Raw genomic sequence first — 18344 nt, 5'->3', positions numbered from 1 at the left:
CACCCTGCGGTCAGGGTTTGGGGGAGAAGGGAAAGAAGCTGAGGAAATAGCAAGGGTGATGGGAGCCCAGCCGAAGGAGCCGCTGGGAACTACCGTCTGAGGTTTCTGCCCCATCATGCGTACACACCCGTCACTGCCATCTGGCCCCAGTGTTCATTTCCAAATACTGCCTGATGCTTTTTTTCAATTTCCAGGGGACCCAGCCTGCAATAGCTGAGGGTTTGTGTGTGCGTGTATACTTGCGTGTGAGCATGCATGTGTATGTGAATACTGAGACGAATTGAATCCATGGAACATACGTCCCTCATGATGCCCACATACCCAGAGAAGGAAGCCGAGGTGCCAGGAAATTAAGTAACAGGTATATATTTCAGATTTGTAGACAGTGTCACAAGACCGTAACTTCTATTTTGAGCCTCTGTTTTTCTTGAGTGCCAGAAATAATTTTTTATAAACTGGGATTTCTTCTTTTTTCATGAGGGACATAGCTGAGTACTGAGGGTCTTATGTAATCTCAGAAGTTGGAAGGACGTTCTCTCTGGTCACCAGTGTCTGCCCTTCACCCACCTCCTGAGATTTCCATCATCCCATCTGATTCCCATTCAGCGGCGCAGGCGGGCCTTCTGGAGGCAGGGTGGGTGCTGGTTTCTGTGTATAACGCTTTCAGTCCTGAAGTTCTGCCCACCACTTCTGTGCCACCTGTGGAAACCTGTGAGGTTGTCTTAAGGCCTTGACTTCTCAGACACACCATGACGCCATTTCCATTTTGGGGTCCTGCTCCGGGTTTTACTTGAAGAAGAAGACATGAATTGCTCCAGCTTTTCCCCCTGCAGACCTGTCTAGAGGCTTGGCAGAGGACTCCTTCCTTTTGGGAGCTTCTTGTGTCAGTGCTGCCACTACCTTTCTTCCTCTTATCCCTTCTTCCCCATTTGTTAGTCTGGAGGTGAGAAAGCCTTGCTGTTATTTTCTCTCAAATCTTTTATCTGTACCTAAGTGTTTTCTGTTTCCTTCAGGGCCTAGGCTGCTGAAGGTCAGAAGCCAGCAAACCGTCCCTTTATCCTCTGCTTTCCACCGTTGTGTCTCTTCCTGGGGGCGCTGAGTGGAGAGTGGTGTGGCCTATGAATGGTGAGAAGGACTGAGAGTGTGTGGACTGGGTGTCTGCTCCTGTATCAGAAATGTTCCTCCTTCACACTGAGGTAGATCCAGGTCACTAAGAAGCTTGAACCCAAGTAGCTGGAATTGAAGTCTGGATCAGGAGAGTATAGAAGGCAGTGGAGCGGGAACAGGGCCGCGACACGAGCTTCCAAACTAGGGGCTGTTGGAAGGTGCTTTGGAAAAGGCCTCATGAGAGGATTGAACAAGTTCCCGTAATACCAAGACGCAGGGAGAATATTCTCTGTGATTACAAGTGTCCCTGCTGCACCCCTCCCCTGAGACTCCACCTGGCCCTCACTCAGTAAGGCACTTGGGACACGCAGCACAGTGCCTGGCCGGGTGCATGATACATGTCCAGTGTGTTCCAGCTCACGGTCACAGCGCCTGGACGTGGGGAGAACAACAAGGAGGGATACAGAGGTGGGAAAAACTGATTTTAATTCAGGGAGGTGTGCAGATTACAGGGGGCTGTGTCTGGAGGGTGTGCGAACAGAAGTAGGTAGGCGGGGTCTGTTCTTCACCATATGGGAAGTGTAGAACTGGTAGAGTGATTTAAGCAGCAGGGTGCCGTGCCAGACAGGTATTTTGATGGCTGGTGTGAGGGATGGTTTTGGGGAGAGTTGGAGGGTAGTGCAGTAAGAGAGAAATGTGTACACTGTGAGTGGGAAGGAGGGGGCGGATTTAAGATCTCTTGGGAGGTGGGCTCAACAAACTTAGTGATTAATGGGACGGTGAAAGTCTAGGATGGCCACCATGTTTCTGGCTTTGGGTGACGGTGCCTTTCCTTGAGATGGTGACACCGCTTGGAGTTGGGGATGGTGAGTTCAGTTTTATATGTTTTGAGTTTGGGGTGCTGGTGGGGTTCCTGGAGGTGGTGGGGGACTAGCAATAAGCAGTGCTGGGCACAAGAACTGAAGCAGCCTGGAACCTTGGTTCTTTTCTGGCTTGTCTCATTGCGGAGAGCCCAAACCACCCTGCCTGCCTGGGACACAGGGACACAGGGCTGTGGCAGCAAGTACTCCTGCCCCTGTGTGTATCTGGGGCCACACTGAGACCCTTGACCACTGCCCGAGTGTGTTCAGCAACACGGGCTCAGTCCGCAGATGGTGATGAGAGCTCCCCAGTGACAGCTCCGTTCAGCAAGGGCGCTGTGGGGAAAGCCCTGTGGGAGCCACAGAGATGAGTCAGACTGTAACATCCTGCTCCGAAGAAGCTCTCGTGCTGGGGAAATGTCAAGAACGCAACTCTGGATGAGATAGGTCCCGAGTGAAAGGTCCTGACAAAGCACTGCAGGCCGTAAAGAGAACAATTTCAAAGTACATCAGGAAAAATCGCATGAAAGAGATGGTGTCTAAGCTCGCTTTGAAAAGTCATCTTCAGTGTGATCCGAGTACAGCAGGAGCGCAGACCTGGACGTGCGGGCAGTACAGATGGTGTAGAGAGGGGCAGGCCTGTGTGAAGGACACCATGGAGAGTCGGGCTGAAGAAGCAGGTGGGCCCAGATTCCGGAGGGCTTTGAAGATCAGCGGAGGTGTTTGGACTTAAAGCCACAGTAATAGGAAGCCATACAAGATCTTTTATCCGAAGAGTGCTAAATCAACTGGGGTTTGACCAAAGTGGCAGAACCACTGAGCCATACAAGGAATTTATCATAGGGATTATGCCTGCACGGCCTCGGGAGCAGTGAGAGAAACCTACACAAAGCTGGTGCCTCTGCGTTTGTGTTGGTCTGAAGTTGCTCTAGGCCCACCGGGTTGGCAGCTGGGAAAGAAAGCTGGTGTGAATTAGGGAGTGTGAGGGCAAAGTAGAGCCCAGGAGGCCAGGCTAGAAGCTGAGTGTAGTTCTCGCTGTCTTCAAGTTCAGTGATAAGAGTTATCCTGCAGGAGAAGCTGACACCTTTTGCCCCAGAACTGCACTTGTACCAGCCTGAGGACAGTGAGGGAGATAATCTGGCCGGAACTGAACAGAGCGTATGACAGATGTGTTCCTGGGGCACCTGGTGCCATCGAGGCCTGTGGCAGGGCAGAAACAGAAACAACATGGTAGAAGGGCACGGTGGGAGAACGCCACTCACCTTATGGCAGCCAGGAAGCAGAAAGAGCGTGAGACAGAGAGGGGCAGGCAGGGGGCCTCCCAGTCCTCAAGGTCATGCCTCCCTGGAGATCCATTCCCTTCACCTAGGACCCACCTGCTTCTGTCACCTCCCAAGAATGTCATAAAACTGAGATTTTTTTTGAGATAAGGCCTTTTTAAGTTTTTGAGACTAGGTAGCTCAGGCTGACCTTGAACTCACAGTGATCCTCTTGCCGCTCAAGTGCTGGGATTACAGGTGTGTGTCACCATGCCTGGCTATGATTTTTTTTGAGACAGGATCTCACTGTGAAGTTCAGGCTGGCCTTAAACTCACAAGGTAGCTCAGGCTGGCCTCAAACTCACACTTGTATTGATCCCCCTGCCTCAGCCTCCCAAGTGCTGGGATTACAGGCATGTGCCACCATGCCTGGCTCTAAAGTTGTGCTTTAATCAATGGACTGATTCACTAATGAAGTTAAATTCCCATGACCCAATTGCCTTCCCAAAGTTCATCCTCTGAACACTTGAACATTTTGGGGGACATTTAAAGATCAACCTGTGTGTGACGGCACACACTTGTAATCCTGGCACTTGGGAGGCTGAGGCAGGAGGATCACTGTGAGTTCAGGACCAGCCTGGGGTACAACGTGTTCAAGGCCAGCCTGAACTATAGAGCAAGACCCATCTCAAAAAACAAAAGAAAACAAATAATCCAAACCGTAGCATCTTCTAAGCTTGTGGACGTGTCTCTTATGGGCAGCCCTAAGCAGTGGCCACAGAGGAGAGAAATTCTGGGAAGCACATGTCCAAACTCATTTGGTTGAAGTAGCGCAAAGCAGCCACAAATGAACTAACCAGAGCTTTGCTGAGATGTTTAACCTGGTATAGTCCAAGAAGAATGGATGGTCAGGGTAGAGGGAGCCAAATCTCTTCTAGCTCTTGGGTTGATTCTGCAGAATGGCATGTGGTCATTAGGTATTCATAACTCTCCCGGTCCTCTCTCTCCTTCCAAACATGGGCTGGTCTTCTCCTCCGCCCCGGTGTTAGATGTGGCCTTGTGCCCCCTATCGGACTGTGAGCTGTGAGTGGACGCTATGAGTCTGTGCAGACTTGGCTACCTTCCCTTTTCCCTTCGTCATGTGAGATGTGCCAGATGGAACTGCTTTGTCATCCTAAGTCCCCGAGGGTGGAGAAAATGATGCAGAGCAGAACCCCAGCCGCGCTCTAATGGACCTGAAGCATGAGTGAGAAATAAACCTTAATGGTTGTAAGCCACTGGAAATTTGAGGTCATCACCACAATATAACCTAGCCTATGCTGGCAGTGGGGCTGGGGAGCAATAGCAACCCTGGCACATTTTCCCGGGGAGCAGGCCTCCCCCTAGCAGAGCCGTGACAGCAGCCTTCACCTCCGTGTTCCTCAGGCTGTAGACGATGGGATTCAGTGAGGGTGCACAGCCCCGTAGAACAATGTGGTAATTTTATTCACGTTGGGGTCCTTGGCCTTGGGTTTGAAGTGCATGAAGGAAATGGTCCCATGGAAAACCACCACCACAGTGAGGTGGGCAGAGCAGGTGGAGAAGGCTCTGCACCGGCCTGTAGCAGAGGGCACCCTGAGGATGGCAACCAGGATGAAGATGTAGGAGAGGAAGATGCGTAGGAGTGGGGTCCGCGACAGAACAGCTGTGGTCACCGTTAATGTCACTACACTGAGGGAGACGTCCCCACAGGCCAGTTTAAGCCCTGCCAAGATCTCACAGAAGAAGTGGTTGACGACACTGTGGCCACACAAGGGGAGGCCCCAGACGAGGGTGGCCTGCAGCAGTGAGGTGGCAAAGCCTGTCCCCGCTCAGCACTGCCATCCACAGGCACATCTGCCCTCTCATGAGCTCTGTGTACCTGATGGCTGGCAGATAGCCACATAACGGTCATACGCCATCACAGCCAGGAGCAGGCTCTCTGTAGCACCCAGAGCTAGGGTCAGGCACATCTGCGGGGCACAGCCCGGGAAGGAGATGGTCCTTCGGGTTTCCAGGAAGTTAGCTAGCATGAAAGGCACGAAGGAGGAGGTGTCACAGATGTCTGTGAGGGAGAGGTTGCTGAGAAAGAAGTGCATGGGATTGTGCAAGTGGGGGTCCAGTGTGATCAGCCCTATGAGGAGGGAGTTCCCCAGTACAGTCACACAGTAGATGCCCAGGAAAAACCCAAACAAGACCCCCTCTAGGTTGTGATGCTCCTGGAGCCCCCAGGACATACTCCGTCACAGCTGTCCAGTTCGCCCCATTCCCCCGCCCCCCATTCTCTTTGCTTTTCCATCTGGACCACACAGCTTTTTGGAAAAAGCTCTGACTGGCAGGGCTGTGTAACCTGCAGCAGCTTGGGCTCGCTCTGCAGCGTTTAGCTTTGCTGTCTGTATAAGGAGAGACTTGGCTTTCAGGTCTGCGGCAAGCCTTCTCAGCTCTGCAGTTCTACCGACAAAACTTGGGCAAAGACATTTCACATTCTGGCCCCCGGGCTCTTCTCTGTGTCCGCCTCAGGTTTGCTTAGAGGAGACAGTAGAGTAGGGTTCATATTTGGCTTGCTCCCTTGGAGTCGCAAGTGTTGTGACTATTCAAAGGAAGCATCTTTTCAGGTTATGACTTCACATGACTGAATTGTGCCCATAATATTCACATGCATTCATTCACTGTGTATTGAGTGCCCCTTCTGTGCTAGGCATTGTTTCAGGTGCTGGGGCTTCAGCAGTAAGAAAAAATAAGTGACCCGAAAGATTCCACGCCTATCACAGTTGCTGCCCGCTTCCTTGACTGAGGTGGGATGTGCTCTGGAAGGCAGGTGTGTGAGCACAGATAATCTTGCCTATGTCCTTTGGGCCATGAGGATGGAACATTGGCTCCACAGGATGTGTAAGTCTGACTTCAGGCCATCTCTTCTAAAGGAATCATAGACCATTAATTTTTGGGAGGGTGGGGCAGGGTTTCACTGTTTAGTCCAGGCTGGCCTCCTGTCTCAGCCTCCTGAGTGCTGGGAGTGCCAGCATGTGCCACCAGGCCCAGCTTAGACCATTAACTTTTAAAAGGACATACAAGAACATACACATCCTAATAGCGCTCCTGTTCACAAGATTTAACACTGGCCATGAAAGCCAGTGACTGACTTCTTGGCTTCCATATTGCTTTGCAGGATAAATGCAGTTGGCAGGGATGCCGCACAAGGGAATCGGGTACTAATCTGGCAGAAGTGGAATCAGTCACTGACTAGCTTTGGAAAAGGGGTAGTGGAGGGCTTCGGTTTCCCCGCCAGCAGCCACCACTGCTCTGTTGAGCTCGTCTTACTACCTCCTTGGGTAGGGCCAGTGTCAGGTATCCACGGGAGGGAGCCTAGGTGCCTCCAAAGCACGAGTCTTAGGACAGGAAAGCTGTCTTATGGCCCATGTGGTATCTGGTCTAAAGGAGAAACAGGAGCTGAGCATGAACTTTCATCCTTCATCCTGGGACGGTAATGAAGCCCTGTCGTTTCTCCTGGGCTGCAGTTTCCTCCTCACCCCTGAACTGTACCCACCATTTGTAGGGATGAAATACTCACCCTTACCTGAGTAGACCATGTCTGTCCCCACCTTAAGACACAGGCTGTCCTTCCTTCCCAGTGAGCAGGCTCCTGCTCATCTTTCAGATCTAAGTCTGTGTCCCCTCTTTTTTCCCCTTCTGCCCATGCACAGTTATTCTCATTTCTTGTGCTCCCGTGGCCCTTGGCTGTCCCTCCATGCACCTGTGCAGTGTGTTGTGCACCTGTTTGCTCTGCTACACTCAGAGAGTAGAACTCACTGGGGATGTAGTTCAGCGGCACAGCGCCTGCCTTGCAAGCGCGAGGTCTTGAGCTCAATTCCTGGTAGCAAAAAAAGAAAAAAAAAATCATACAGAGTAGAACTCAGACTCCCTCTCAGTACCGCATAAAGCCGTACGGGTGCTACTGACACGGTCACTTGGGCCCCCTGAAATTCAGTTTTCCCCTTAAAAATTGGGCTACTGTGCCGCACAGAGGAGACGTGCACAGGAAGGTGCTTGTGGGCTCCGGGGCGGCAGGAGAGCATGTTTCTGTTGAAGCTCCCCGTGGAAGGCCACATCTTCCGCCACAGGCACCTGCCGGTCTGTACTTGCCACATCCCCGACAAGGGTTCCCGTGTCTTGCATGATGCCCTCTCCCGCAGAGCTGGTGGGGGCTTCTCATTCTCTACCCTGAATTAAGGTGAATCTTGAGGAGCAGTTTCTGGAACTTACCAGGGCAGTTGCTTCATCTGGGCCAGTAACTCACCTTAGCGCTTAGCCATGTGGAGATTTTAAGGCAGGGGTCTCTGTTAAAGTTGACAAGAAGGTGAAGAGCTGCCCAGGTGCGACGGCTCATTCCTGTCCCCAGCGGATGGTTACTGAGCTTGCTGCTTGTGCGGGGCCGGTGCTAGGCGTGGGCCGTGCGGCAGACGTGTGACTTCAGCCGTCTCAGAGTCTGTAGTCAGTTATTCATTTGGTCTCTGTCCTTGGATGTATCCCTTCCTGTCTCCAGACCTCCGGGGTTCTCTTAGAATCCGGGGTGTACAGAGAGAGTCAAACCTGAAATCTGAAAGGATTTTGACAAGCCCTTCAAAGGGCTTTGTCTTTGCTGGGCGTGAGGTTACAAAGAGACCTGTACTCATTTCCAGTTCTGATACCTGTTTCCAAGCAGGTGAAGGGTGGGAACCCTCCGACTCTGCATTTCTCTTTCTCATGCTTGCCTCTCAGGGAAAAGCCCCAAGCGGGGGTGGCAGAGGCTCTTATGAGCAGGCTCTGTCTGCTCTCCTTTGTTGATGCACTGCACCCTCACGTACACTCCTCCAGCCTCGCCAGACGGCTTCTGTGATTCGGACCACGCCTGCGCACTGCAGTCCTGTCTGCCTCCCCGTGAACCCTCTGGAGCTGGCCCGACCTTTCCTGCCCCCTCATTGCTCAAGGCTCAGCTCTGACCATGGCTCCTGTGCCGCCTTCCCTGACGCCTGCGTAGAAGGACCAGCCCATGGCCCTCCCCGCTGCTCACACGTCACTCTGCCCACAGTGTGGTTTCTCTGTTGTTCCTCTCTCACTAGTCTGTGGGACAAGTCTGTGCTTCACTGTCACCCTGCATTGCCCTGCACCCCGAGCGTCAGCGATCAGCACTCAGATTGAGCTGACTGTTAATTCAGATTCAGCGCTGCTGTTCTGTCAAAACCTGGTTCCGGAGTCCCACTCCGAGACCAACAGCCTCCCCGCCCACAGACCCCCCAGCAGAGCGTTGAACCCATGTAACTGCCTGGGACTTTGGGGGCTGGTCTCCTACTAGTGGAAACAGTTGCTCTCGCTGGAGGCCGCACCAGGGGCAGGTGGGCTTCCTTGCGATTTAAGAGTCTGATGATAGCATACTCGTGGAAATTAGAACTAGCCCAAAGAAGTCTAAGTCCAGCAAACACCAGCCTTCCAGGCTACCAGGAGCCTTGGCTCTGTAATGTGGGCACAGGATGGGAAGTCAGGCAGTGCCGGGTAGGCTGGGTTATGCTGCAGTAACACACAACCTCATAATTTTAGTGACTTAACCCAAGAAAGGTTTCCTTCCTTTTCATGCTGCATGTATGTGGTGGGCTTCAGGGGCTCTGCTCGAAGACCGTGGCTGATGAAAGCTGCACCGATGGGTGGGAAGGACGAACTGGAGAATCTCCTACAAACAGGCGAATGCTTGGTACCAGAAGTGACATACTTCATATCTGCCTACAAGCCACTAGCTTCTTGTAGTTCTAACACGTGCCTGGAGGGAAGAGAACCAGAAATATTACTGAGCAGACTCTATATTTGGATACCACGGTGTTTCACAACACACGCATAAAGCTATTCTACCATCTGTCTGCTGTGCCACGTACTCTGTCATGCTCCCAGAAACCAAATTCAGAGAGTGAAAGGAAATTGAGTGGATGGGGAGGCGGAGGACCTGGATTTGATTCTTTGTTCCTGTTCTGCTTATGACTTTGGCCCAGAGTCTCTTTCTGGGAAATAGAGCTACTCAATTCAGTGATCTCTTGTATTCCGTAATCTCCAAAACATTTTCTTACATCTTTCTAGAAACTTCCATCCCTGAGATTTGACAGACCAGGGTTAGTTTGCAAGGTAAATATCACATCAATCTCATTGGCAGGAAATTTAACTTTTGCTATTTAGTACTTTAGGCTTCATAAATTATCTTGAAAGAAAGGAAGGGGCATAAGGAGAGGAGAGCTTCAGGTACAGCTTCCTGGAAATGCTTGGGTCAGAGATTCCTGTGTCACTGCTCCCTCCCTGTGTGGCTGAGACGTTGAGGGTGGGCTTTAGAGTCAGACCAGCCAGCTCCAAGCCCCGCCCCGCCCTTTACTCCCATTTCCTCAGTGTCCTTACATGCAGTGGGCAAAAGTGGCGTCTCCTTGGAGCAGGGGTTTATTTTGAGGACCCAGTGAGATGAAGTAAAGCTTTTAGCACAGAGCCTGGCATGTAGTAAATAGTGAGTGGTGAACAATATTATTATCATTATTGTTATGAAGCTCTCCCCTTACTGTGACTTTTAAATGTTTTAGAAAGATTTCATGAGAATAACATGCCAGACAAAGGCACCTTACCTCCTAATACTCGCCCAGTTGCTGAAGTGTATGCAAGAGCTGGAGCCAGGTGAGTTGACCTGAGGCGTGGGGGGAGCCCAGGGGAGGTGCTGAGTTCATTACCAGCAGCACATGGTTCTAGGGTGGGCAGGGTGTGGGGCCCCAAGGACCACCCTCCTGGTCCCCTGTCACATAGACAGCCTGCTTGTTCCCTACTCTTGGGGACCTCACAGTCCCTGCCCAATTTAAAGTTCAAACTCTGCAACTACACGAAGTAGCAGGCTGGGCAGCTGAGGGACACGGGCTTCAGAGACTCCAGGTTCCTTGTTCTGCCCCAGGGGAGCCCTGCTGGAGTGAGGAGGGCAGAGGAGAGACGTGGACAGGAAAAGTGAAGACTGGGCCTTCTGCAGCCCTGCACCCTGGATGCCACACTGGGCCCAACACTTCCCCTTACTAGGCCTAGGTATTTGGCCTGTGACATGTTTATCTCCTTGCTAGGAGGCCCTGGATTCATCCAAGCTTAAGAAAATTTAATTGCTCTTAAGATGTGACACCTTCAGTATGGTAGAGAGACCTTCCAAGTCACAGATCGGTTCAAGCACCTGAGTTTTTACAGGCTCCTTTATTCCTTTTCCCTTTCCTTCCCGTACTTTCACAATACAGAATAATAACTTGACACAGTTTAGACACTAAAAAAATCACCTTCAATAAAGCAGCAGACGCTGCAGATTATCGTAGTACATTGTGATTCTTCTGGAATTTTACCAGGAACACAGGTCAAAGTAAAAACTGGGACATTATTTGTACTTATTTCCTCTTTCCTCAGACAACAGTGCCCCTTTGTGTCCCTTTGGAAACCTGGACTCAACAGGTCCAAGACAAATTCATTGTGGCCACCCTGCCCCCATCTGCTGTGCTCTCTTCATGTATTTTCCTACATATTATATTTTAATCTCCCAAATGTTGTTTATGTGCGCCTGTCAGCATCTCCCAAATGTTTCTCATCGCTCCCTTCTCTGCATCACTGCTCACCTCAAGTACCTGACTCCTGCAGCAGCTCCTTATTTCCCACCCCAAGCTGTGCCTTCTCCTCTCACACCTACTCTCTCTCCTATTTCTCAAAATGAATAACTTTTTTTAAAAGCTCAAAGTCATGTTCATTTTAGAAATATTGGGCAATATTGAAAATAAGAGAAGAGTACTTACCTGCAGTCTCATCATCCAGAGAAAACAACTGTTGGTTAATATTTTGTCTTAGCTTCCCAGAATTTCCCATATATATATATATATATATATATATATATATATATATATATATATGAAAAAATGCTTTAAAAACAAAATTATGAAGATACTGAGTACAACATTAGATTTTTTTCTATTAGTTTTATTGTGAACATTTTTTATCATCAAATTCTTCAAAAAATTTTTAGTGGCTGCATCACAGTTATGGATGCCCCCAGGATTTACTTAAACTTTCTTCTGTGGTTGGACATGAAGATTATTGTAAGTTTTTGTTACTCTAAACAACTAACTCGTGATTCATATCTTTATATATAAATCTTTGTACCCCTTAGGTTAGAGTCCTATAGACAGCAGTGTGGGCTCAAAACAACCCAGGCATTTTTAAGGCTCTTAACTCATATTCCCTAGGTTCTTTGCAGGAAGACCATTTGTTCCATCTCCCCCAGAAGCGTTTAACTCTGTACCTTACCTAATAATAGATGTGATAGTGAAAAATTCATCAAACGTACAGAGGAAGATGGTGTCCAACCAGTGACTCTTCTACAAGTAAGTCTGAATGCGATCCCCAGTGCCACAGGATAAAGTCCATACTCCCGTCAGGAGCACCCAGGACCCAGCAGGATGGCCGATCCTTGGCCAGCCTTGACCAGCCTTCACTTGGGCATGGTCAGAAGGTTAGAGAGTCTGCCAGCGACTGGGAGCCACTGAGAATGATGATGCCTTCTCCTTTGGCTCTGCTCTGACCCACACAGGGAGCAGACAGAAGGCCTGGGAGGCAGAGGCTGGGAGCTCACGCTGGGCTGCGGCCTGCAGTCAGTGGGCAGGAGGGCTGGACTCTTGCTGAGAAGCCAGACAAGCCCAGACCTCCCACAGTACAGAGGCCACAGAGGCCAGAGCAGGGATGAGAGTGGAGTGCTTTGGGACTCCAGGTCTGTTTCTGCGGTGTGCTCACTGAGTTCTCAGAAAGAGAAGCTGCAAAGAGGCTGAGTGCCAGGCAGGGGCAGCCATGGAAGCACACCAGAGACGGGGAGAGAAGGGGCAGAGCAGCCCTCAAAGCCAGGCGAGGCCTGGACAGGCAGCACGGAGCTTCTGGTTGTTCCTGCCACTACGGAGGAATGGAGACCTGTGGGCTGTGGGCTGCTCTGGGTGGTGAGTGTCCCGGGGCCAGGTAGGTCTGATGATCTGGAACTCTGGGCCTCATTCCTGGCTCTACTGTGACCCCCCAGAAGGAAGAGGCTTTGCCTGTCGTCTGCAGACTCCATCCCAGCGCTGCTCAGATTTTGGGGTGACTCCAGGCTTACCATCCTTAAACTGCCATGTCCATGTATTTCTGAAACTTGTGCAGGACTGCGACTGAGTAATTCTGGACCCCAGGACAGAAGTAGGATGGGACGCTCTGTGCTCTTGGAACAGCACTGGAAACCAAGATCACAGGAAGGGCACAGCGAGAGGAGTGAAGTGGGGTGGCTCCCGGCAGGCGGCATGAGGCTGAGCTGAGGGTTAGGTGGCTCTTTTGCACGTGCAGTGTGTGTTGGGAGGAGCTGTTTTGCGTGGAGAATTCAAGAGGAGTTCAGAGTAGGCAGTACAGGGAAGGGCAAGGCTGTGGGGCGGAAGACTGGGGAGTGGGTCAAGGAGGGCCGGCTGTGAGAGGCTCCAGTGCCTCTGCGGAAGAGTGCCACTTTGGATTGGGGCCGTGGGGAGCTGTTTCTGAGTTTCAGTGGGAAGAGTGGTGCAGTCTCACGTGCTTTTCAGAGTGATTCCCCTGAATGCGGCCTGGAACATAAACTGGAAGCAGGAACAAGACTGAAGTCTTGAGAGCAGCCAGGAGGGTGCTGTGGAGGCCCAGGGCGGGAGGCTGTGTTGGGCCTGGACCACAGCAGGACGAAGAGCAAAGGGGGATTTGCGAGCTATTCGGCGGCAGAATTAGTTGAGCTTGGTGTTGCCTTTCTGGGATGAAGTCCCTGTAGCCCTGTGCCCGGCACCACACTGATGCGGGCATTGACGGCCTCACTTCCTTTCAGAGCCCTGCCCACCCCACTTGCAGCCTTGCCTGCTGCCGCACACCTTCCTGGCAGCCTCCTTCACCTCCTTGTTTCTCAGGCTATAAATGACAGGGTTCAGCATGGGTGTGACCACGGCGTAGAGGACCGTGAAGACCTCGTCAGAGATGTGGGCCTCCTTGCTCTTGGGCTTCATGTACATGGAGATGACAGTGCTGTAGAAAAGCAGCACCACAGCCAGGTGTGCTGAACAGGTGGAGAAGGCTTTGCGACGCCCTGCAGCCGAGGGCACCCTCAAGACAGTGGCTAGAATGAGTGCGTAAGACAGGCAGATGAGAGCCAGGGGCACGGGCAGCAGCAGGATGGCACCCACCAGCAGGAAGGCCTCACTGACCGACGTGTCTCCGCAGGCCAGTTTCAGCACTGCTAGGATCTCACAGGTGAAGTGGCTGACCACACGGTGGCCGCAGAAGGGCTGCTTCATGGCGATGACCGTCTCAGTCGCTGACTTGATGAGGCAGAGTGCCCAGGCTGCTCCCGCCAGCAGCAAGCAGAGCTGGTGGCTCATGAGCATGGGGTATCTGAGTGGCCGGCAGATGGCTAGGTAGCGGTCGTAGGCCATGATGGCGAGCAGCAGGCACTCTGTGGAGCCCGTGGACAGGCTCAGGCACATCTGGATGGCACAGCCAATAAAGGAGATGGTCTTCTGGGACGACAAGAGGTGGACCAGCATCAGGGGCACAAAAGTGGATGTGTAGCAGATGTCCAAGATGGAGAGGTTCCCCAGGAAGAAGTACATGGGTGTGTGCAGGCGGGCATCTAGCGCACTTACTGCCACAATGGCCATGTTCCCCAGCAGGGTAACCAGGTACATGGCTAAACACAGAGGGAAGAGCAGGTGCTCCAGAGCTGGGTAACCTGAGAATCCCTTCAGGAGGAACTCAGAGGCCACTGTCCTGTTGACAGGCTCCATGAGGCAGACTGCAGGGACGCACAGTTCGGATGGAAGGAGGGAGGGTGCAGGGTGGTGGCAGCTCACAGAGCCTCTGCTGAGACTTGAGGGATTGCTAGGGTCGCGGCCAGCTCAGACATACACGCTCTCTGACTTTGGGGCATTCCCAGCACCCTCTCTAGGTGTCAGTGTATCCATGTGAAAGATGCGGATTGATGTAGATTATTTCCCTAAGAGAATGTTAATGGAGGTGTGAATAGGCAACCTGAAAATCACTTTGAGGCAATGCGAGGTGAGTAATTAACAGTCCTCTTTACTGCAGGCTTCCCAGAATTTTTAGTATGCTGATATTATCTGTGATTTTTTAAAAAGCACTGCTCTTGTGTGCTTGTATATTTATTTGACTCGGGTCTCCCTTTCACAGACTACCACCTCACCTACTGCAGATGAGTGATCTGTGGACCTAGTTGGGGAACCGATGGTTTGAATCAGAAATCCTCAAACTTGCACATGTACCAGAATCACCTGGAAAGTATTAAAACAGAGATGCCTGCACTCCCAAAGCTTCTGACTCAGTAGAGCTGGGTGATACTACTGCTGGCCCAGGTACCAAGCTTTGAGAACCCATGGCTAGACAGCCTCAGGGTCTTCCTGGCTTTGAGGCAGCTGCTGTGTCACTGCTTAAACTATTCCCACTGTCTGGAAAGCCCTTCTCCACTGTCCCTCAGCTGCAGAAGTCTTGTGTCTTTTTAGGCCAGCTCTGGCCTCCATGTGAAAGCACACATGGAGCCTGCACCAGAGAGGCCGCGGGCCTCTAGGCCTGTGTGTGGATGAGTCGCCCATCCTCACAGAGCCCTCATTCATCAACTGTTTGTGGGGATGGACCTTCAGATCCTGCCTTTCCTGTGGGCTTTCCAGCTAAAGTTGACGGATCTTTTGACTCTGCCTTAGGTCCTAGTTTCTATGGGCAGAGGCAGGGCTGCTTTGACTTTATGAGCTCCAGGGTATTAGCATAAAAAATGCCCTGAGGGATCAACTTGTTGGATCTTCCATAGTTTGCAGGTTGGGAAATTGAGATCACACAACGGATCTGAGGGAAGTGAATCTTGAATTTGCTCTTCCTGGCGTTGTGACATCTACGTGCACCATGCTTAGATGGATGTTTACTTCTCTCAAGCCCCACTCTGCCTGCTCCTGTCACTCTAGATAGATGTCCTTCTCCTAAGTCCTCCCCACAGTCCTCTCACCAGCCAGGGAGCAGAATTCCACCTCTTCTAGTGTTTCTGGGTGCCTGGCATGGTGTCGTTGATCACATTGCCACAGCCTGGGCCCAGCTGAGCACTAGTTCCTCGCAGTGCTCCTTTGCATGAGCCTGCTTTCTTCTTTTGTTCCTCCCTCCTTTATTTATTCCAAAATCAAGAAGGAGCTGAAGATCTACTACATGCCAGACGCTGTGCTGGGCCTTAGGACAGAAGTGAGAACAAGTGCGGCCCGGGCCGCTTTCTCTAAGCCTTTCCCGGCGGAAGTCCTCTCCACTCCTGCACACCTGGCCTCATTCTACTTCTGTTTGCACATCTCTGGTGACAGGAAGCTCATTCATAACATGCCTTTTCCTCTCCCCTGCCTTCCCCTTCCCTCCCTTCCCCTCCCCTCTTCTCCTCTCACTTCTCCTCTCCTCCCTTCCTCTCCCCTCCCCTTCCTTCCCCTCTCTTTTCTTCTCTGCCCCTCTGTTCTTCTTTCTTCTTTTCTCCTGAGAATTGACCCCAGGACCTTTGCACTGAGCTGCATCCCTAGCTCCTTTGTATCTTGCTAAGTGTCTAAGTTGCCCAGGCTGGGCTGGAACTTGCAGTCTGCCTGCTTTAGCCTCTAGGACTGCTGGGATTACATGTGTGTGCCAACATGGCCAGCTACTTTTCTTCCTTTCTTTTTGTTGACAGGCCACTTCAAGGGTCACACTGGGGCTCTACCACCCCTAAATGTCCAGGCAGCGTGGTCTCTGTAGATGCTCTTTCCTCTCACACAGTAGAGACACAGAGCTCAGTGCCCAGACCCACACGTGAGCTTCGCCTCAGGGAGTCAAGGGCTGCTCTGCAGCACAGCCCAGTCTTGGACCCTGATAGAAGCACTCAACTTGGCTGTCCAAAGTCTCTGTAGGGTCAGGGGTAGTGTGAACCGTGAGCTCCCTCTGAGACTCAGTGGGGAGACTCTGAGGCTGGCTTCCTGGGGGAGGGGGATACCCTCATCTAACAGTGCCAACAGACAGGTACTGTCAGGCTGGGGCAAGAGTGAGACACAGAGATGGCATGGCATTTTCCCTGCAGCCCCCGTGACTGGTTAGGGGCCACACCCTCCTTGCATGGTTCCACGTTCTACAGTGTATCCCCTGCAGCCACTGGGAAATGTCTGCACCTGTAGTCACTGTCTATCCATTGGAATATTATATACACCCACATGGTAGCCACCTACACGTGAATACACAAACACTTGTTTGACATGCAGGTATGTAAACATGTGCTTGGGTGTGACTATGCCACACACAGGTTCATGCGTAACCATTTACATGAGTGTACATGCTTAGGTCCCCTTTCCCCAGCCACCCACACCCAGAACAGGGCAGATGCTTGGCCCTGTGGCCAGGGTGCTTTCCAGAGCTAGGCAGGATGCCTTATTCCTGCGTGGAAATGACAGCCAGACAGGAGTTCGGAAGAATCATCGGGGAAGGAACAGGCTTGAGGGTGGAGCGCAAGCTCTGCTGAGGATGAACCATGAGGACAAGAGCCCTGGAACTGGGACTGCGTCACCGGACCCGCTTAGAGTCTTGTCAGCTTCGCAGCCTGCGTGCCAGCGATGTGTTTGCAGCTCTGTCTTCTCTCCTTTAGCTGAGGGAAGGGGACTAGGGGAAGAGAGGGGAAGGGAAGCAGGGCCAGAGAGCTTTGTCTGCAGTCCACAATGGTCTTTCTGCCTTCCCCGTCTCTGGGCCGATCTCTATACAAACCACTCCAAGTAGCGCCTCCCTGGGGGAGGCTTCCTTTGTTCTCTCCAAGCCAGCCTGAGCCCCTCTCCTTTGCACTCTGTGGCCCTGGGTTTGTGCCTCTGGGGTGATGCATCCCTGCCAGCCCCCAGGGCTGTCGTCTCCTTCCCCCACCTCTCTCAGGTTCTAAAAGGCAAGATGAGGTCCCACCCTGGGTAAGTCAACTTCCTCTTGTCTAAGGGCTCAGGTAAACTCAATGGAGAGCTTGTTGCCAAACACGGGCTACTCCCAGCCTAGATGGTCCCCTGGCAGAGCTGGGCAGGGTCTTACAGCTCAGCTGGACCACTCCCTTGCTGTGCATGGGGTATCAGGCCTGGAGAGGGGAAGAGCGTTACCCAGTAACAGTGAGTTAGAGGGGAAGCCAAGGACCTCATAATTCTCCAGGGCTCTTGACTCCTTCCTCTGCCTCCACATTCCCGTTTCTCCTTACCTTCTGCTTCTTCAGGATATGAGTGTTTGGATTCCTAGAAGATGTGCAGAGCATTTGAGACAAGTGACTGCCTTTGGGTGGAGCTGGGGGCACACAGGTCACAGACGACCTCGCTGCCTCTATGCACGGCATCCTGGTGGGCAGGACGCAAGGCTTCACTCCAGCCCAGCTTTCCAAACTGTGAAAATGTGCCCAGACTTTCACTGGACTCAGTGAATCGTTTGTAGCTTGATAGAATGAAGTGGCGCTTCTAACCCTTGGCAGAATCAAGTGCTTGGCACTCAGTGGGGTCCCATCGCTTGTGTCCGATTTGGTAGAGCGAGCACATTCCAGTGGAATCAAGGCCAAAGAAAACCTCCAGTAGTTTATACGGGCGGCATGGCGCCCCTGGCCAGGGCAGCTTCCAGCTCCATCCCGGCTGACAGCCTCCAGGAGAGCAGGCAGGCCAAACAGGTGGTATCTTTCAAAGCTCCCTAGGCACTAAGGGACTGTATAATCCCAATGCAATTTAGAGGGAGGAGAGGAAATGTGCCCAGCTTAGAAACTTTGGGGTGCTTCAGGGATGATGTCCCAAAGACCCAATTACACAGAGTCTTAGAGATCTTAATTGGTATGGAAAAGTTGGAGAAAGTGGCCGTGGGCCAGGGATCCATGCTCACATCCATCCCCAACCAGTACTGGTCCAGGAATACTTACAGGAGGGATAAGCGAATGGATATATAATCAAGCAGATGAATGCATAAGCAGTTTTCAGTGAGCAGATTTTAAAATAAATGAATGAGTGAGCAAATAAATGATAGGCAGGGTTGCTTTTCTAGTGGCAAGTTACAGGCCCTG

The 18344-nt window shown here is 51.8% G+C and overlaps 1 protein-coding gene and 1 pseudogene across 1 annotated transcript; both read right to left on the bottom strand.

The window, feature by feature from the left end:
• Positions 1 to 643: 643 nt before the first annotated feature.
• Positions 644 to 7389, bottom strand: LOC102009712 (annotated as a pseudogene).
• A 5565-nt stretch (positions 7390 to 12954) lies between these two features.
• On the bottom strand, positions 12955 to 14165 carry LOC102009376 (olfactory receptor 13J1). The gene has a single exon (XM_005401175.2). It carries the CDS (start codon positions 14065 to 14067, stop codon positions 13102 to 13104), a length of 966 nt encoding a protein of 321 aa, XP_005401232.1. The 5' UTR covers positions 14068 to 14165; the 3' UTR covers positions 12955 to 13101.
• Between the last annotated feature and the right edge of the window lie 4179 nt (positions 14166 to 18344).

The sequence above is a fragment of the Chinchilla lanigera genome, unplaced genomic scaffold (genome assembly GCF_000276665.1).
Source record: "Chinchilla lanigera isolate Chin_1 unplaced genomic scaffold, ChiLan1.0 scaffold00071, whole genome shotgun sequence".
NCBI classification, from domain to species: Eukaryota; Metazoa; Chordata; class Mammalia; order Rodentia; family Chinchillidae; genus Chinchilla; species Chinchilla lanigera.
The sequence above is the reverse complement of the archived record's forward strand: the minus strand, read 5'-3'. Positions and strand labels throughout refer to the sequence as shown.